At 50.1% G+C, this 20,658-nt stretch overlaps 1 protein-coding gene across 1 annotated transcript; it reads left to right on the top strand.

The window, feature by feature from the left end:
• Window positions 1-139: 139 nt before the first annotated feature.
• EARS2 (glutamyl-tRNA synthetase 2, mitochondrial) lies at window positions 140-18,786 on the top strand (the record flags this gene model as incomplete). Its single annotated transcript, XM_079719530.1, has 9 exons — window positions 140-278; window positions 2,683-2,838; window positions 6,279-6,468; window positions 8,983-9,455; window positions 10,584-10,692; window positions 13,167-13,320; window positions 13,434-13,564; window positions 18,119-18,254; window positions 18,703-18,786. 9 exons carry the CDS (start codon window positions 140-142, stop codon window positions 18,784-18,786), a joined length of 1,572 nt encoding a protein of 523 aa, XP_079575656.1.
• Between the last annotated feature and the right edge of the window lie 1,872 nt (window positions 18,787-20,658).

Raw genomic sequence — 20,658 nt, 5'->3', positions numbered from 1 at the left:
AAGGGGGCGTGGGCTTGTAGGCTAGGAGGCCTGCGCCTTTAAGGGGCGGGGTTGCGTCTGCTGTGGCGGAAACGGATTTGCTGAGAGGAGTCCCCGGAAGTGATGCACGGAGAAGCCCACGTGTAGGGTTCCACTCCACATGGCTGTGCTCCTGAGGACGTTGGTGCATCCCCGGAGGCCCCCGGCGGCCTTGGGTCGCCCCCTGGGACGGCGCGAGGCCAGCCTGGGCACTCATGCCGGGGCTGCGGTGCGAGTGCGGTTCGCCCCCAGCCCCACAGGTAACCTTGGCGGACGTGACGCTGCAGGCCGAGGCCCACCGTCTCTTGCCCGCCCCCCGAACGTTCCGAGCGAATCCCTTCCGGTGGAGTCAGACTGGGCGGGCAGTGCGGCCTCATTATAGAGAGGCAGAAATAGGTTTACGAGCGGAAATTTTTCGCATTGCCAGGAATTTCGTGTTTATTGTACTGTACCATTTCTTTGGGCCCCTTTTTTCTTTTGTGTATATAGTAAATGTGTATTGAGTACAAAATGTTTTAGGCGCTGGGGTACAGTGGACATGGAGAAAGTAGGGCCCCCGCTCCCAAGAAGCCTACACGGTAGTGGCTGCAACAAACACATATAAAAATAACTAGTTTTAAACAGTCACGTGTGTCATGCGGAAAATGAAGCAGGGTAGGGGACTGGGGGTTGGGTGGGATGCTCAAGGATGCCTTGCTGAGGAGGTGACATAAGAGCTGAGAACCAGATAACAAGAAGGAGCTAGGTATGTGAAACCTATAGAAGGAATCTTCTGGGCAGAGGAAATTGGAGATACAAAGGCCCTGTGATTAGTGTTGGAGCCTAGCAAACCAGGGAGTGATCCAGGGGCCCATTGTATACCCTAGCGGCGATCTTGTCAGGGCCTCCGCACCAGTTCCCCAAATTCTTTTCTTACCAAGGCAACCTGCTTGCCCTCTTCACACCAAGCATGCCTCTCATTCTGAACTCCAGGGTCACAAAGCTACCTTTGTGGCAAGATCTCAGCTACACAGAGTGACAGGGGTCTTTCTCGGCAGGCAGTATCGTGTAGAGCATGCTTCTCAAACCACCCCTGGTGAAAGGACTGGTTTCTGATTTCCAGTCAATTATGGACCAATACTTTTATAAAACCAATATAAAGAAATTGGTAGAAAAAGGAAACTAGTAAATGCATACAAAATATGAGACTATTTCTTTTTATTGAATTCAACAGATATAAAGTTATTCTGTCAAATAGCTGTCAACTTGGTTGGGAACTGCCAACAGTTTGCAGACAAGCTCTGGTTTGGGTGCCAAGGCCTGGAATTGTCTGGGCCCAAATTTCTGGCTTTGCCACTTCCTATCTGTGTGGCTTGAGAAAATTATTTAACCTCTCTGAACCTCTGAGTTTTACCATCTGTCAAACAGGGCTGGTAATAGTACCTGCCTCATGGTTTGAGCTAATGCAGCTGAGGCACTGGGTAAGGACTGGTACTCATGGAAAGCACTTAATAAGCAGAAGGCTCCATTATGATGATTTTAATTCTCCTTTCCTTGCTGATCTGTGGGAAAAGCCCATGTTGGAAAGGCTGTTGACTACAGATAGAAGAATGTAGATCATTATAATAACTAAAATAAATAGGGTACTCTGGTCAGCATTTATGCCTCACAGCAACCTTGCAAGGAAGGTTTCTATTTTTTGTTGTTAATCTCTCTAACAAATTAAGAAGTTGATGCACACAAAAGTCAAGTAGAGTGCCCAAGGGGTAGCAGAATTTGAATCAAGGTCTATTTGATCTAAAAGGTCTTGCTTTCAACTATTGGACCCCTGTCCTCTATCTTGGGGACCTCTGGTTTTGTGGTGGCCTTGTAACTAGCTGAAGGTCACATACATAATCAGTGTTGAGCTGGAGTCTACCTGACTCCAGAGAAGCATTTCCTATCCCGTGCTGCCTCCTGTACTTGGAGATGCAGACAAGCTCATTGTGGAGACAGGGCCGTAGCCTGGCCCAAAGAAGGAAGGGTGAGGGGGGAAATGACAGCCCTGGGAAAACTGTTCACTTTAACTTTTCAGTCAGGAATGATGAAAAAGTAAAATATTAAGAGTTTAAACTTGGGTGAAGAGAAATACAGTGCCATCGAATATTACTTTCGGTTAGTATCTAAAGCCAGCACTTAAAGTGTCAGGTAGACAAAATTTAAAATGTATGATGTGGATAGTCACGTACCGTGCATAGAGGGTATGGGCAAAATGTAATTTTACAGTACTTTTAATTAGTAATTAATTTTTTTTTTGCCCAAGGACTTCATTGAACTTGCATAAGTTAGATGCGCGTGTGATGTAGCTTCACTGAATAACTGTCTGCTTCTCCTTTGGGTGAAATTTGGCCTTAAGGCAAATGTCAGAGTAGAATGATGGGTGCAGTTGGGGAGATTTGGAGCCATTTTACCCAGTGACATGCTCCAAAACTTCAGTGTTCTTCCACTTCCAGGATGAAGGTAAATGAGTCAACCAGTCCAGTCCTCTTCTGTGGCAACCTGCCTGCCTGGGTGCCTGACGGGGAGATGGGACAGGGTAGCGCCATTTCTTAGACTTTGATGTTCCCTGAGACCTTGTGTCACAAACAGAACTTACTTACCCCTTGTCTTCTCCATCTTGTCTGAGCTGTTCTCTTCTTCTGCCAGGCTTCTTGCACCTGGGCGGCCTCCGCACTGCCTTGTACAACTACATCTTTGCCAAGAAGCACGGAGGGAGCTTCATCCTGAGGCTGGAGGACACGGATCAGACCCGCCTTGTGCCTGGGGCGGCGGAGAATATAGAGGACATGCTGGAGTGGGCAGGTGAGGCTGGCAGCTCCCTCTTCAAGGAGGGAGCAGGGAGCAGGAAAAGGAGCCTGAAGGCTTTCTCACATGGCCCAGGGTGGAGAAGCGGAGTTCCTGGAGGGAGTCCCTGGGGGAATGAGTACATTTGTGCTGCCTGGGGTGGCGGGTTCCACCTGGAAAGATGCTGAAGTTCCCGGCGGGGGGGTGGGGGGTGGGGGGGTGGCGGGGTGGTGGAATAAAAAGCTCCAAGGTTGTTTTGAGATTCTTGTTTTTATCTCAGAATCTCACTTCCTACTGGGAGCAGGCAGGAAACACAGGCCAAGTGGAAGATGGAGCGGGAGTCTCCAGGGGTGTGGTAAGCCCGAGAAAGTGCCAGCCCTGTTGATGTGGGAATCCTGGCCCAGCTTGTCAAATCTTCTGATTTCCAGGAGGAGCCGGAACTCCGGGTTTTTTTGTTTTTTTGTTTTTTTGCGGTACGCGGGCCTCTCACTGTTGTGGCCTCTCGTTGCGGAGCGCAGGCTCAGTGGCCATGGCTCATGGGCCCAGCTGCTCCGCGGCATGTGGGATCCTCCTGGACCGGGGCACGAACCCGTGTCCCCTGCATCGGCAGGCAGAATCTCAACCACTGCGCCACCAGGGAAGCCCCGCGGGGTTTTTTGTTTTTGATAACTACTTCCCATTGTTAAATCTGAGCTCAGGTTTTTTTTTTTTTTTTAAACCACATTGTATGAGCCAAACAAAACACGTGCAGCTTCTTAAGTCAGTCTCTTTAAGGGAAGTTTAGCCCTGAGGCCAGCTCAGCTCAGGGAGGATGAGGAGGAGTGTATGTGTGTTCCCCAGGTCAGTAGCTGCCTTCCTGTCGGAACAGGTTTGACTATTTAAGCTCGCCAAGGGAAAATGCCAAAAACACCAAGTCTGTCTTGACATGTGTATTCTAGTCTCAGGTAAATCATTAACTAAATTCTGGGTTCCTGAAGGACAAAAACTGATTTCATTTCTGTCCTCTACTGTAGAAGGTTGTAGCAGAAACTCAGTTGAGATGAGTTGAATAAAAGAATTCATGCACCAGTGTCACTTACTGTGGTCCAGGTAGTGGTAATGTTCAAGCATGGAACCAAGACCCTGCCCTTAGTAAGTAGGGGAAGACAGGTAAATAACAGGCGAATTCATTCTTACTACAATATTAAGTGATGATAAGTGATGTGCAGGGAAGGGTAGCAGGCGAGGAAACCAGCAGGAGATGGGGGAGACTTCCCCAGGGAGGGGACGGTAGAGCAGAGAGCTGCAGAAAGTGAGGGGCCGGCCCTCTGGTTACCTAGGGGGAGAATGCTCAAAGCAGTGGGAATGGCAGATGCAAAGGCCCTGTAGAAGCTTAGTGCTGGGTGTATTTGAGGAGCAGCAAGGAAGCCAGTGTGGCCCAAGCACGGTGAGGTAAGCAAGAGGACCTGGAGACGTGAGGACAGGGAGGTTGGCAGGAGCCCATGACTGGCCACGTGGTGTGGAGCACCTGCTACACTGTGCTAGGCACAAGGGTACCGTGATGAGCAAGACTGCCTGGTGCGTCCTGCCCCATGGAGCCCCCAGCTCGGCACAACGGTGTGAGCCTTCTGGTGAGGCAGAGGGCAGGGATCCACACCCCAGGTGGCTGAGTTCTGGAGCTTCTCGCTTTGGGCATCGGTATGTAATTTACATAGGGTGACATTTACCATTTCAAAGTGGTCTTTAGTATATTCACTGAGTTGTATATCCACCACCACTCTCTAATTCCAGAACATTTCCATCACCCCAAGACGAAACCCTGCACCAGGCACTGCCTGTTCCTCCTTCCCTCCTGCCCCTGGCAATCACTAACCTACTTCCTGTCTCTGTGGTTTGCCTATTTGGGACATTTCTTTTTATGTCTGGCTTACACTTAGTATAAGGTTCGTGTATGTTGTAGCATGAATCAGTTCTTCTTTCCCGTTTATGACCAAACAATATTCATTGTATGGAAATACCACTTTTTACTTATCCATTCGTCAGTGATTGGGCATTTGGATTGTTTCTACTTTTTGTTTATGATGAGTAAAACTGCCATGAATGTTTACATACTATTTTTTATGTGAATCTGTTTTCAGTTTTCCTAGTGGAGTCTCTCTTAAACCCTGGAGCATTCCAAATGCTGGACACATTAAGGGTAGATCAGGAAGGAACCCCAGATGCACCTAACCCACCCCCCCCTTCTCTGACAAATGAAGAAATACCAATACCAACAGTACCAACAGTGGTCACAGTCAGGACCTACTGAGTACTGAGACGTGCCAGGCAAGGCGCCGAACCCTTCCCGTAGGCCGTCCTGTTCCAGCCTCGCGATGACCCTCAGGAGAAAGTAAATGTTTGTTTCCTTTTTTCGTAAAGGAGGAAATGGAGGCTCTGACAGGTGTCTTGCCTGGCCTCAGAGCTGGCCAGTGCATTTGAACCCAGGCCCCTCAGCCTCCAGTTTGTGTGACGTCGGGTGTGCAGGGTTAGCCCTATCCTCATCTTCCTAATTCGTTTGAAAGCCATTTCAGGGCAGAAACGCCATCATCCAGCTCTTCTGTGTCCACCCTGCCTCTCCCGGAAGCGTTTATAAGTTAAATCTATCCTTTCTGACCTGAGGAAATCAGACCTGGGGTTGGCGGTTTGGCTTATAATAGGTCACATTTAATCTAACAGCATATGTTGCAGCTGTTCTACATGAAGCCATTGCACTAAGCACTGCGTAAGCACTGGTGCGTTTACGTCTCGGTCACTCTGCACAGTAGACTCTCAGCTCCACTTTTCAGAGAAGGAAACCGAGGCTTAGAAAGGCTAAGGAATGCAAGAGGCAGTCCACCAAGTGGTTAAGAGTGCGGACTTGGGGCCAGCTAGCCTGGCTTTGGTCCTTGGCCAGGTGACGTAACACAGCCCCTCTATGCCCCCATGTCCTCCTTACTGAATGGGGGTAATAACGGCCCCTACTGGGTGGGGTGGTTTTGAGCTTTAACAGCGATCGCAAAACATAAAAGCAGCCTGGAAGGTGCATGGCACTATCCCTCGTGACAGCCAGTCAGGGGCAGGGCCAGGAGCCCAGCCAGGCTGAATGGGCTGTCCCTGAACCACGCTTCTTCTCCCAAGTCCGCTGTTCCAGGCCTGCTGGCTTCTCCCTCCCCGGGGCAAGGATGGAGGGAGAGGACGTGCCTGTAAGGGCATGGACCGTGGAACCAGTGCACCTCCATCCGACTCCTTATCCACCAGCCACATGACCTTGAGCGTTAACCTCTCTGTGCTTTAACTCTTCATCTGGAAAAGGGAAATCATAAGAGTAACAGCCTCATGGATTGTCAGGAGGGTTAGAAGCTTTGCTATATGTGTAAAGCGCTTACAACAGTGCCTGGGAACCAGTGTCTTGTGCATCGTAGTTACTACCGTTTGGTGATTATTCTCTTCCTGTGTTGTAGGCATCCCCCCTGACGAGAGCCCCCGCCGGGGAGGTCCTGCAGGGCCCTACCTCCAGTCTCAGCGACTTGCGCTCTACGCCCAGGCCACCGAAGCTCTGCTGAAGAGCGGCGCTGCGTACCCGTGTTTCTGCTCACCCCAGCGGCTGGAACTCCTGAAGAGGGAGGCCCTAAGGAACCGCCAGACACCCCGGTGAGAGCCCCAGCCTGTCACGGGTGCCTCCCCAGGGGTGGATGTGTTCGTTAGCTCTTGCTGTGTAACAGATTATCCCCAACTGGCTTATCTCAGGGTTTCTGTGAGTCAGGTTTGGGCACAGCTTAGCTGGCTCCTTTGTCTCAGGGTTGCTCTCAAAGCTGCATCAAGGTCTTGGCCAGGCTTGCAGTTACCTCGAGGCTGGACTCTCAAAGGATCTGCCTCCATCCCTCTCCGAGGCTGTTGCCTGGAGGCATCTGTTCCTGGCCATATGGGCCTCTCCACAGGGCAAATCACAGCTTGGCAGCTGGCTTTCCTCAGGGCGAGCCAGGGAGAAGGCAGGGGAGAGCGAGGAAGGTGGAAGCTGCAGCTTCTGCATAACCTAATCGGGGAAGTGACATCTCACGGCTGTGTCGTGCTCTGTGCATCAGAAGGAAGTCACTAGGTCCAGCCCACGCTCAAGGGCGGGGAGGACACAGGGGAAAAACACCATGAGGCGGGGATCACTGGGGCCGTGTCAGCTCTGCCCGCCACATTGGGCCTCAGGCATGTAAAGTCATTTAAATTATTTCTTATTTTGAATCAGTAAAATTTGTCTCACGTCCAGAAAGATGTATGTGCAAAGATCTCTCCCAACCCTAGCTCTCGCTCCCCAATTCCCTCTCCAGAGACAATTGGTTTTAGAACTTTCTTATCTCTCCTCCAGAGACACGCAGTGCATACACTGAGGAACGCATATTGGTTCTCTTCTTCCCCACTCTAATGGTAGCCCACGAGATATGTGTCATGCAGTTTACAGATCCCACTTACTGTCTTGAGGATTGGTCTGTATGAGTCCGTAAATTTTCCTCTGCTTGCATAGTATTCCATCACAGGGCTGTGTCATCACTCACCTGATCAGTTCCTTCCTAATGAACATTTATGTTGTCCCTAATCTTTTGTTACTAAAAAAAGGGAGTGGTGATGAATAATGTTGACGTACATCATTTGGCACATGTGCAATGTGTTTGTTGGATCACCTCCCTAGAGTTGGACTTGCAGGTCAATTTATAGCTTTGATAGATACTGTCTAGTGGCCCTCTACTAGCTTGTACTCCCATCAGCATCATAACATTCAAGTTCCAGTTTCAGTGAACTATTTGGACAAGGGCTTGGACGTTCATACAAGGTCGCGCCATCTGCTGCAGCATTGCTTTTTTAATCATAAACGGTCTACTTGCCCATTGACAGAAGATAATGTTTTAAAATTACGATCATACCCTATCCTGGATCCATACAGCCATTTATTTATTTATTTTATAAATTTATTTATTTATTTTTGGCTTCATTGGGTCTTCTTTGCTGCGTGCGGGCTTTCTCTAGTTGTGGCGAGCGGGGGCTACTCTTCATTTCAGTGCACGGGCTTCTCATTGCAGTGGCTTCTCTTGTTGAGGAGCACAGGCTCTAGGCGCGTGGGCTCCAGTAGTTGCAGCACATGGGCTCAGTAGTTGTGCCTCGCAGGCTTTAGAGCGCAGGCTCAGTAGTTGTGGCGCACGGGCTTAGTTGCTCCACAGCATGTGGGATCTTCCCAGACCGGGGCTCAAACCTGTGTCCCCTGCATTGGCGGGCGGATTCTTAACCACTGCGCCACCAGGGAAGTCCCATACAGCCATTTACGATTGAACATTTAGCTCAGTGTCAAGGATAGTACTTACAAGTGTTACATTTGTGTATCATTTAGGACGCTTTTGGGAGCAAGTAACAAATACTCTGTTTAAAAGGGACAGACCAGAGCTTCTCAACTTTAATGTGCGGAAGAATCACCTGAGGGTCTAGTTAACGGGCAGCTTCTGATTTAGCAGGTCCAGGGTGGGTCCAGCAGGTCCTGAGATGCTGCATTTCTGACAAGCTCCCAGGTGAGGCTGACGCTGGAGGTCCACAGACCACACTTTGAATAGCCAAAGCATAAACCACCTAGACATTCATCTTCTCCTTCTGCAGAAGTCTGCAGGTGGGTGACTCCAGGATGAAGCCAGCAGCTTTGAGAAGGCGGGACTGTACTTTGGCCTGTTGCTGCCTCCCTTGCCGCCCCCCTCCCCCGTCAGTTACAAGTGGCTGCAGCCACCGTGTGGCTCGCCCTCCTCTCACTTAGAGAGGACATCTTTCCCAGAACCTTCATCCTCCGCTACCCCACAAGCATACTTTTTTTTGAATCTCAGTGATGGGTCAATGCTTTAGGGGAATGAGATTGCATGCTTGTCAAAACCAGTCATGATTCACCCCCTTGGGTGACATTTGACGTTTCCTCATTAGTAAGGAGGAAGGGAAACAGGCTTGTGACTGCTGTGCTATGTTATCTCACTTAGTTCTCCCACGCAATAACCTTATTATCCCCATTCAAGACTGAGGAGACAGCTGTAAGAGGTAAATGACTTGCCCAGGGTCATACAGTTATCAGAGGCAAAGGTAGGGCTCACGCCCGCCACCAGTACTCTTAGTAACTCTTAGTTACTGTGCTGCTCTGCTTCCCAACAGGTATGACAATCGGTGCCGGAGCCTGAGCGAGGCGCAGGTGGCCCAGAAGCTGGCCAAAGACCCCAAGCCTGCCATCCGCTTCCACCTGGAGGGGGAGGCGCCAGCCTTCCAGGACTTGGTGTATGGCTGGAATCGGCATGAGGTGGCCAGTGTGGAGGGGGACCCAGTCATCCTGAAGAGCGACGGCTTCCCCACCTACCACCTGGCCTGCGTGGTGGACGACCACCACATGGGCATCAGCCACGTGCTGCGGGGCTCCGAGTGGCTGGTCTCCACCTCCAAGCATCTGCTCCTCTACCAGGCCCTGGGCTGGCAGCCCCCATGCTTTGCCCACCTGCCCCTGCTCCTCAACAGGGATGGCAGCAAGCTGTCCAAGAGGCAAGGGGACATCTTCCTGGAGCATTTTGCTGCCGCCGGCTTCCTGCCGGATGCCTTGCTCGATATCATCACCAACTGCGGCTCAGGGTTTGCAGGTACCCACTCCCCAAGAGGTCCTGGTGGGACCATAGCAGTGAAGAGCCGGGGCCTTGGGTCAGGCCGCCTGGCCTTCAGTCCCAGCTGTGCCGCCCACTGGCCGTGTGATCTTACACAAGTTCCTTCTCTTATTTGACAAGTGTTTATTGAACCAGACACCGTGTTACATGCTTGGGGCTACAATGGTGAACAAGGTAGATGTAATCCCTGCCCTCAAGGATCTTATGATCTGTGAGCCTCGGTTGCCTCATCTGTAGAATGGGCTAGGTGTCTACCTCACAGGGTTAAGTTAGGGTTCACTGAGCTCCTGACTGTGAGGCACCAGCACAGTATCTGCCACAGAATAGCACAGAAATTACAGATCCTGTGATTATTGTAATTACATTATTAATAGCAGTACAAGTAGGTACTCTGACAGTATTACTGGTGTTACTGTGACCCTAGTTTATTCCAACCTGACCAAAGACTTAGGGCCCACATCTTGATGGTGCACAAAATAGGATGACCTTTTCGAGGGGGAACGATTTCTGAACATGTGGCCAGAGTCTGCTTCCTGCTTTTTCTGCCCGTATCTCATTTAAGCCTTAAAATATCCTTGAGGGGTATTTATTATCCCCACTGTTTGTTAGAAGCTTGCAAGGCTCAGAGAGATTGAGTAACTTGCCGAAGTCACATAGCTAGTGAGGGCCGTGGCAGAGGCTCAAGCCTAACCAGGATGCCCACTGACTGCATGGGATGGGGCCACTGCTCGTGAGAAGCAGCTCGTGGCTCAGCTCTTCTCACTCTGGCTGCACCTTGGAATCCACCAGGAAGCTTGTAAAATACAGTCCTGCTCAGACCCCATCCAAAACCAGTCGAGTCAGGATCCCTGGGGTGCAGCCAGGCAGTGAGCAGGCTCTTCTTGCAGCTCGTGTCTTTGAGGGCAGTGAGGGTTGATGTAGCCGGATTGTTTTCAAGCTTTTTTTTCTTTAGTGACAGAACCCTTTCTGCAAATGAAAGCTCACTCGGGCCCTTGATACATAAAATAACTAGAAGTCGAATCTGTTTGGGCAGCCTCCCTTGTGATTGAAAGTGGAATGGCCGGGTGGGGGGTGGGTGCTGAGCAGCTGGGCCTGCCTCACTTGCAGAGAACCTGATGGGCAGGACCTTGCCAGAGCTGATCACACAGTTTGACCTGACCCAGGTCACCTGCCACTCGGCCCTGCTGGACCTGGAGAAGCTCCCAAAATTCAACAGGTGAGCGGGGAATCTGGAGCACCCCCAGGAGAAAAGGGCTCACCGACTGATGCTGGGTCCCCACGGTGGAAGGTCTAGTGGGCTCTGGAGTCACACACACTTGATTTTGACTATGGGCTCAGGTGTCTAGTGCCATGTGACCACAGGTAAGTCACCTAACCTCGTCAAGCCTCTGTTTTCTCTTCTCTAAAATGGGGCTAATAACAGAACTCACCTTAGGCGATTGTTCAGTTAAATTAAGCCTCAAACTATTTTGCGCGTAGAAAGTGCTCAGTAAAATGGCAGGTACGGTTTTTGTAGTCACCATTATTCCTGTTCAGCCCCTCCCCCACCCAGCCAACACAGTAACTGAGTGCTGTCTCATGGCGTCTGTTTTACATTTCAAGTAGTTCTTCCCTGCGAAACCTCCAGCCACAGTTACAGTTCGGATCACTGTTGCCATGTCTCAGGCTAAGGGCATTAGACGGAAAGCCAGAAGACAGGTCCGTACTTAGGGGCCAGGGACTCTTTGATGCCTTCTCTTGAGCCTTGGTTTGGGGGCAGGCTCTTCTCGGTGCCTTATGGCATGAGCCCAGGGGATTCACATCGACTGCGGGTGTGTCAAGGATGTTACTTCATGTACTTCCCGCATCAGACCTAAGGTCAGTTGTATGATTTTGCCCTATTGTGCATATGAGGAGAGCAAGATGTCAGGAAGTTGAATAACCAGCCCAAGTTCAAGTTCACACAGTAATGGTGGGCATCTTTTTTTTTTTTTTTAATTTTATTTTTACTTATTTATTTTTGGCTGCGTTGGGTCTTCGTTGCGGTGCGTGGGCTTCTCGTTGCGGTGGCTTCTCGTTGTGGGGCACGGGCTCTAGGTGCATGGGCTTCAGTAGTTTTGGCACACAGGCTCAGTAGTTGCGGCTCATGGGCTCTAGAGCACAGGCTCAGTAGTTGTGGCGCACAGGCTTAGTTGCTCCACGGCATGTGGGATCTTCCCGGGATCGACAGGGATCGAACTCCTGTCCCCTGCGTTGGCAGGCGGATTCTTAACCACTGTGAGTGGGCATCTCTTGAGTGGGGCATTCAGGAGCAAACAGCGTGCACATTGAATGCAGCCTGTTCTCTACCTTTCTTATCATGGAGAAAGCGATATCCCTGGGAGAAATGGAGTCAGAACAGGGGAGATACTTTGTGACCCATTCAGTCCTCAAAGCATGAGGGGGAGCCAGAGGGAGACAGCGGTGGGCTTTTGCTTGGGATAGATGCCCTCAGTTTTTGTGCAGCCGAAGCTGTTCTCTTTAGTTGTTTCTGTAATCAAGCCACTTCTATGATTATTTCAGTAACAGTCGTAAAGATAGTAGTTGTCATAGCGTACTAGTGGTGTGGTGGAGATAGTGATAGTAACTAACATTTATCTAGCACTCGCTATATCCCAGGCCAGGGACTATCTCAAGCCTGATTTCTTTCTTCCCACTGTCTCATCTAACTACTAAGGAGATCCTAGAAACAGTTTCAGTACCAATTGCATGTGATTTCTCTTCATTTGTTTTAGAAAGTGATGTTTTTGGGCCAGTGAGTGCTCCAGATTGCTTCCTAGACGGTCTCATCCTTCCACCCTCTGTTCAGACTCCCTGCCCGTCTCCAACTGCCGGGTGTGGCAGTAACGCAGGCCTTGTGCTCAGTGCTTTACAGACAGCTCCTCGTTTGCCCAGCGCCCTGTGAGGGAGGCCCCGTTGTTCCCACAGTAACAGACGAGCACCCTGAGCTCCGAATGGTTGTGTAAGTTGCTGCAGACCTCTGGCAAAGCTGGCTTCACCCACAGGCCTGTGCAATCTCAGAGCCCATGAGATGATCACCAGTCTCTTGCTGCCTGCCTTTCTTCTATGTCAGGGACAGGGGGCCAAGCGCCTACGGAATGGCCCTCGGCCCCTCACTGCTCGCTTTCTTGGGTCCCTCTAGTCCTGCTGGGGACAGGGTGAGGGCAGCCCAGAGACAGGACTGGCAGGGCCTGGTTTGAGGCTTGGAGTCTTAGAGGCTTTGCTGCTTCTGAAGGAGGGAACAAGGCAGTTAGAAGAATTCTGAAAAGGGGAAAATTTGACCTGACAGGAAAACTTGAGCTTTTTAACTGTGAGCCGTGAATTCAGAGAACTCTGCCGTCTGGACGTGGCTTTGAATCCTAGAAATCCGTATTCTCGACGTCTGCCCTTTTGCTCCAGAGCCCCATGCTTCGAACTCTGCTAGGAGGCAGGCACCCCCGGGTTCTGCTTTGTAAACTCAGGTGCCTTTCGAGGCCAGGCAGGTAGCTCAGAGGAGGGCGGCGGGCCAGGTGGGAGGCCCTGGGGAGCAGAGGGACGGGCAGACCTTCGGCACCCTCCTCTCTGCTCCAGCTGGAAGGTGTCATTCTCCAAACCCCACCCACTCCCCTGGGGAAGAGGGTTGTCTGGGCTGGAGATGCCCGTGGCAGGACGGTCCCTTGGCTTCCCCGGCAGGCTGCACCTCCGCCGGCTGGTGAGCGATGAGACCCAGAGACGCCAGCTGGTGGGGAAGCTGCAGGCTCTCGTGGAGGAGGCATTCGGGAGCCAGCTGCAAGACAGGCATGTGCTGGACGCAGCCTACGTGGAGAGGATCATCCTGCTGAGACAGGTGTGGTGTCGGGAGCTCGGGGGGGCCCAGGGAGCGGGTGGCGCCCCACTCCTCCCCCTCCCGCTGCGTCAGAGCCCCATCCCAGTGCATTCAGTGACCGCCTCTTCCCCCAGGGTCACATTTGCCGCCTGCAGGATTTGATCTCCCCAGCGTACTCCTACCTGTGGACTCGCCCTGCTGTGGGTCGAGCGCAGCTGGGCGCCGTCTCGGAGAAGGTGGACATCATTGCCAAGCGTTTGCTGGGGTGAGTGTCCGCAGGCTGAGTTCAGGGTTCTGCACCTCCCTTCCCTCTCTCCCCACCAGGGCCCCCTTCACTCCAGGGCTCGGCTGTCAGGCGTGCAGTACAACCCCTGAGCTAGCGAGAGGTTCTCGGTGAGACGATCCTCACGGCTCTCTTGGCGGAAGGGCTGACCCTGAGGAGCCCGGGCTCTCCCGGGAAGAGGCGGTGGTCTGGCACTGGGATCGGACCCACCTGGGTTCCGTTCCTGCCCCACCCCTCGCTGGCCCAGTTAGTTCACCTGCCCAGGGGACTTCGATCTGTCCAAGTGACTGCACGTCCTTGAGCTTCCATTTCCTCACCTATAGGGTGGAGATGATACTAGATCTTATTTTAACAGTAGCAGAACTCTCCAAATTACGAGGGCACAAAGTGCAACCAAAACGGACTTAAGCAAGGGGGGGAATGATTGGTGTATGTAATTGCAGAGGCTAGGAGAAGGGCCAACTTGAGGTCCAGCTTAAAGCAGGGGCCAAAAATATGGCACCAAGACCTAATTTCTCCCTCTGTCCCTTTGACTTTCTCCCCCACACTCCTCCACGCCCGCTACTCCTTCTGCAGGGGTTCTGTATCGGGTAGATGGAGCATGGGATGCCCTACCAGACAAGACAAGCGCCTTTCTCCCTTACCTGCAATCCAGAACAGGCAGTTTGGGCTGAAGAGCTTTCTCCACATCTCCAGGGTCCTGTCATCCCTGGGTTTTGCTCTTGTCCCCATGGTCCGTGGTGGCTCACAGTTCAGCCAGAGGAGGAAGGAGGAAAGGGAGAGGAGGACGGGATACTCCTCCCGCTTAGGGACTTGACTTAAAAGTGACACACTTGTTTCCACCCGCATCCCGCTGCCCGAACGCCTGTCTTACGGCCACTCCAAGCTACAAGGGAGTCTGGAAAATGTAGTTTTTACCTTGGGGGCCAGGTGCCCATCTGAAAATTGTGTCAGTACACATGAGAGGGAGAAAGGATACCGGGGGTCAAAAGCAGCCTCTCTCACAGTCTCCACTGTGGTGGTAAGACAGCAAAACCTTAGCCTCCGGCTCCAGCTGTGTCCTGAGATTCACTCTGATGGGGCCTGATTGGCCTGGTTTTTCTGTCTCCGAACTAGTCACTGAGGCCTGGAGAATGTGATGTGCTGACCGGCTTAGGTTAGGTCATACGTGGGACCCTGAGTGGCACCCCCCCCCAGCCAAAGCACATGGGCTGAGGATGGAGCCGGGTAGTTCCACAGGGAGAGTTAGGGCCTGTGGAGAGAGTTATAAAGATTAAATTAGATAATAATAGCAAACACTCGTGTGGGTTTGCTTACACATGTGCCTACAAAGTGCTGTGTTATATATCATATACGTTAGATGTGTACACGGATATGTGTGCATACTATGTGTGTGTGTATACACTTGAATTCAGAGCGACCTAATAAAGGAACTACTGTGAGCCCCATTTTAACAGGTGAGGAAATCAAGGCACAAAGAGGTTAAGTAACTTGTCTAAAATAATACAGCTAGTAAATCGAAGGAGCAGGAATTGAGACTCAAGCTGGCTGGGGCGAGAGACCATATGTCCAATCATATTCTCTATTGCTTATCCTTGGTGTAAAGTACTTGGACAGCCCCTGATAACAAGCAGTCATCACCAGTCTTCCCTCCTACTCAGCCTCCAACAGAAAGGCAGTCCCAAATAGCAGTTTCCTTTGTGAAATGTCTGTGTATTCAAGGAAATGTGTATACAACTCCATTCTTCCAATTTAAAACTTAATTGTTATTAATACATTCAAACCTCTTGAACCTCTAGGTTTAAAACCTAGAAATTATTTTAAGAGGTATATATCAGGAGTCCCATTTTTAATCCTTGTCCCCTGTCTGCCCCATTCCAGAACCCTCTCTGGATGTTACTACTATTCATAATTATATCTGAATAATCCTTATTTTTCAGCTTTTTTACACAAAAGGTACAATACAGGGAATTCTCTAGTGGTCCAGTGGTTAGGACTCAGTGCTTTCACTGCCAAGGGCCTGGGTTCAGTCCCTGATGGGCAACTAAGATCCTGCAAGCCGAGCAGTGTGGCCAAAAAAAAAAAAAAAAAAAAAAGTACGATACAATAACACTGTTGTCTTTGGGTGGGATTTTTGTTTTATTTTTATTTTTTTAGTGAAGTATAGTTGATTTATAATATTATGTTAGTTTCAAATGTACAACATAGTGATTCAGTATTTTTATAGATTATACTTCATTTAAAGTTTACAAAATAATGGCTGTATTTCCCTAAGTGTCTTTATGTGTTTTTTTTGCTTGTTTGTCTGTTTGTTTTTCCCTTAACAGTTTATCTTTAGATCTGTCCAGGGCTTAGAAGAGCATCCTCATTCTTTTCTCAGCTACAGCTATTCCCTTTTTATACCACTTTACCATGATTTATATAATTCATCTCCTATTGATGGACATTTGGAATGCTTCCAAATTTTGTGGTTACAAACAATCACAGTGAGTAACCTTGAATAGACATCATTAAGCACCCTTACAAGTAAATCTCCAGGATAAATTCCCAAGAGGTATTATTAATAATAATGCTCCCTTAATTTAGGACATTCCCCATGAGGCTGTTAGTTCTAGTTCACTGGGCTAATGTCTTACCTCCCCACCCCTGCCATGGGATTAGATTTTAGAAACGCTCTGGGGCTCCCACTGAAGGCAGGAAAGCTGACGCCCAAATATTTAGAAGCTGCCGGATCTCTGGAAGTCCCTCTGTGCCCACGCCAAGGCCTGGACCAGCTCCTACATGTCCTGACTGCCAGTGTTGGCTGCCTGGGGCCTGTCACTCTTTCACCAGCTCCTTGGCAGCCTGCTTCCCCACAGTGACATTGAGGAGTGTGTTTGTTTTTTCCCCACATTACATTTTTGGCTTTTTTTGAAGTATAGTTGATTTACAATGTGCTAATTTCTGCTATATAGCAAAGGGATTCAGTTATACATATTCTTTTCCATAGTCTTTTCCCTTATGGTTTATCACAGGATATTGACTATAGTTTCCTGTGCTCTGTGGTAGGACCTTGTTGTTTATCCATTTTATATATAATGGTTTGCATCTGCTAGTCCTAAACTCCCAATCCTTCCCTCCCCCCACCCCACCCACCCTTGGCAAGCACAGGTCTGTTCTCTATGTCTGTGAGTCTGTTTCTGGTTCGTAGATATGTTCCTTTGTGTCATATTTTAGATTCCACATGTAAGTGATATCATATGGTATTTGTCTCTTTCTGACTTACTTCACTTCGTATGATAATCTCTAGGTCCATCCATGTTGCTGCTAACCACATTACATTTTATATTTTCAGTATTTCCTCTTCTCCATTTCATAAATAGCAGCAATCATGTGGTCCGGTTTTAAGATGCAATACAAATGATTATGTTTCTCAAATTGAAACTGAATTGCTCAAGTGCTGGAGTGAGTAAGGAAATCTGCATTAAAAGGCTCTTTGTTCCAATTCCTCATGAACCCAGTCCCTGAGCCGGTAGCCTTCCACACTGAGCCGATGTGGGGAGTGGAGTGTCTGGGCCCTTTCGGGAGCAGGTGGTGTCAGAGGTGGCGTCGAGGATCGTCTGCACTAGTGAAGATCTCCAGCCTCGGTCCCTCTTCCGTGTGGAATGACTCCCCCTTCCCTGCTCCCGTGTCTTGCTCTAACTCAGAATCAGGGCTGGGATGAAGTTTTTGCAAGTCCTGCTCTGACTAATTGGGGACTTTCTCTTGAGCTCAGACATGCTTTGGGGAGAGGGTCTCAGCTGGACTGCCAGGAAAGTGGGGAATGGTTGCTGGCCTGTTGTAGTTCCTTAAGTGTTTCATTTGTGGGCAAAGAATGGTTGTAGCAAGTTGGCGGCAGGGACATTACTGGAGCTGGGGTCTCCTGATTTCCTTCTTTCTGCTCTTCTCTGCTACATCCCCCAGAAGTCTTGAAGCTGTGTTTCAGATCATTTCCTAGAGGGCTTCATTCTTCCATCCTATGTGTAACCCAATCCTAAGTTTCTTTTTAGATCCTCTTGCAATGTCTCTGAGCTCTTGGATGTAATAAATATTAGCTAATATTTAACTTTTTAGTGAAATATAAGAGCTCATACTTTCAAGTACTTACCATCTGTTCAGGCAATGTACTTAGTGCTTTACAAGTTTTAACTTAGCCCCACCATAGCCCTGTGAGGTGCAGACACTATTATTATTCCCACTTTACAGGTGAGAAAACTGAGGCATGAAGATTACATGACACAGGTAGTAATCAGTAAATCCTCTTATGGTGTCCTCTTAGTTTCCCTATCTTATGCCCACTTGCTTGGATTCTCTGTGTTTGTAGTCTCTTGGTTGTGGTTTCTTCCCCAGCTAGGATGGGGATGGGGGTAGTAGATATCCCCCCACCCCCAAGGCAGGCTTGAACATTGGTTGTGCTGTTAATGTATATTGTAGCTGATGGATGATCTTCTGAAGTCCTCCCTTCCACCCACTTGCTACTGGCCCATGCTGGCTCCTTACAGACTGGCCCTCTTCTAGGCTTTTAGAAGGACCCGGTATGAGTTTAACTCAGGACATGCTGAACGGAGAACTGAAGAAGCTGTCAGAAGGTCTGGAAGGCACCAAACACAGTAACGTGATGAAGCTCCTCCGAGTGGCCCTCAGTGGACAGCTGGTGAGGCGGGTGGTGGGACTGTGCCCTGGAGCCCTCATTTATCCACTCAGCTAACATTCACCGGCAGCACTAAGCTCAGTCTGGGGGCTGCAAAGAGGAATGAAACGTGACCACCCCCCTCATTCAGTCATTCAACAGACAGTACTTCCTGAGTACCTACCATGTGTAAGCACCACGCTAGGTACAGTGGATACGGTAGTGAGTGAAACACGTGTGCTCCCTGCCTTCATGGAGCTGGCGGTTGACTGGGGCTGTTGGACATACCAACCCAGCAAGAGCAGGCTTCTGGGACCCATCCTTAGAAATTAAAGCCCATAAAATGCAAACTCTGCTCCTTGGGATGCAGGCAGCAGTGCTGGGGTTGGCCTAGGGTGTAACTTCTGCAGACCAAGGCTGGGTGTTCATTCCTCAGGCATCTTAATGCAATGTTTTCTCTTTTTGTTCTTAGCAAGGACCTCCTGTAGCTGAGATGATGTTGTCCTTGGGACCAAAGGAAGTGCGGGAACGAATACAGAAGGTGCTTTCCAGCTAGAGAGAAGGTGTGCAGGACAGCAGAGGTGGCCACAGGAACTGTACTCGTGGGACCTGCCCTCAGAGGGGAGGAGCAGGAGGCCTGGGGCCCATCGGAAGCTTGTGGAAGGAACCAAGAATGGACACAGAGCCTCTGGGTGCACAGGTGCATTTATGGCTCCACGCCAGGCCCATCCTCATCAGTTGGCCAGGGTCACCCAGCCCCGCTCACCTCCCTGACGCTGGAAAGGAAGGCCTCACGTATGGTTCTGACACCACAGTACACAGCAGAGGTTAGGAGCTGGCTCACTGAACAGTCACAGCTCATGTTTTAGTCTGCTCGGGCTGCCATGAAAAAATATCACAGAATGGTGGCTTAAATAACAGAAAATGATTTTCTCACAGTTGTGGAGGCCAGCAGTCCAAGATCAAGGTGTTGGCAGGTTTCGTTTCTCCTGAGGCCTCGCTCCTTGGTTTGCAGACGGCTGCCTTTTTGCTGTCTCCTCACATGGCCTTCCCTCTGTGTGTGCCCTCGGTATCTCTGTCCAAAGGCCCTCTTAAGAGGACACCAGTCAGATTGGGTTAAGGCCCACCCTCACGGCCCAGTTTGAACTTACTCACTTCTTTAAAGGCCCTGTCTGCAAATTTGGTCACATTCTGAGGTACGGAGAGGTTAGGGCTTCACATGTGAGTTTTGAGGGGAACACAACTCAGCCCATGCTTAACAGCTTGGCAGCAGCCTGGACTCCTGGGTCCCAGTTCTCGGGCCCAGTTTGACTTTGGTTTTTCGTTTTGTTGTGTTTTTTAATAAATTTATTTATTTTGGGCCGTGTTGGGTCTTGGTTGCTGCGCACAGGCTTTCTCTAGTTGCGGCGAGCGGGGGCTACTCTTCGTTGTGGTGTACGGGCTTCTCATCGCAGTGGCTTCTCTTGTTGTGGAGCACGGGCTCTAGGCACATGGGCTTCAGTAGTTGTGGCACGTGGGCTCAGTAGTTGTGGCTCGTGGGCTCAGTAGTTGTGGCATGCAGGCTTAGTTGCTCCATGGCATGTGGGATCTTCCTGGACCAGGGCTCAAACCCATGTCCCCTGCATTGGCAGGTGAATTCTCAATGACTGCGCCACCAGGGAAGCCCCCAGTTTGAGTTTGGAGCAATGACTGACAAGCTGGGCTGAACTGGCTTGTTAGACTTTCTTTGGGGCTTATATATAGGAAAGAACCCACACATATACCCAGGGGGAACACTTAACGTTTTATACTGCTCTTTGTCCTTGGACTTGGGGCAGCCTGTACCTCCCTTCCCTAACGGTTGTCACTTCCTCTTTTCCAGTTCTCCAGACCTGGTCCTTGGACTGGAGACCTCCACGCTGCCTGTTTTGCATCTTTTTCTTCATATTCGCCTCCTTCTTCCACCCATCATTTGTAAATCACCGTCTGTGGGTTTCTGAAATGAGATGTTCTTCTTGGGGTGAATAGGAATAGCTGAAGTGAAAGGAGGATGGTGGCTGGCTACGAAGACGCCTACATGGCTTCTGGGCTTCCCCTTTGTAGTCCCCAGTCATCGCTACCTCCTGGCATTCACACTGAATAGGGCTGACTTCTGTGTGGTGTGTCATGGCTTCCATGTTGTTCTCTTGGATCCCTTACTCTGTGGGAAGCCAGCTTCCACACTGTGAAGACAGTCAGAGAGACAAGGATGGGAGGCCTTTTGACAACATCAGTATGAATGGGCCATCTTGGAAGTCAGTCTTCCAGCCCCAGTCAAGCCTTCAGATGACTGCAATGCTGGCTGATATTTGACTGCAGCATTCTTTTTTTTTTTTTTTAATTGGAGTATAGTTGCTTTACAATGTTGTGTTTGTTTCTGCTGTACAGCAAAGTGAATCAGCCACACATA

The sequence above is a fragment of the Hyperoodon ampullatus genome (assembly GCF_949752795.1).
Source record: "Hyperoodon ampullatus genome assembly, chromosome: 14".
Taxonomy (NCBI): Eukaryota; Metazoa; Chordata; class Mammalia; order Artiodactyla; family Ziphiidae; genus Hyperoodon; species Hyperoodon ampullatus.
This window is presented reverse-complemented; position numbering and strand designations above follow the sequence as displayed.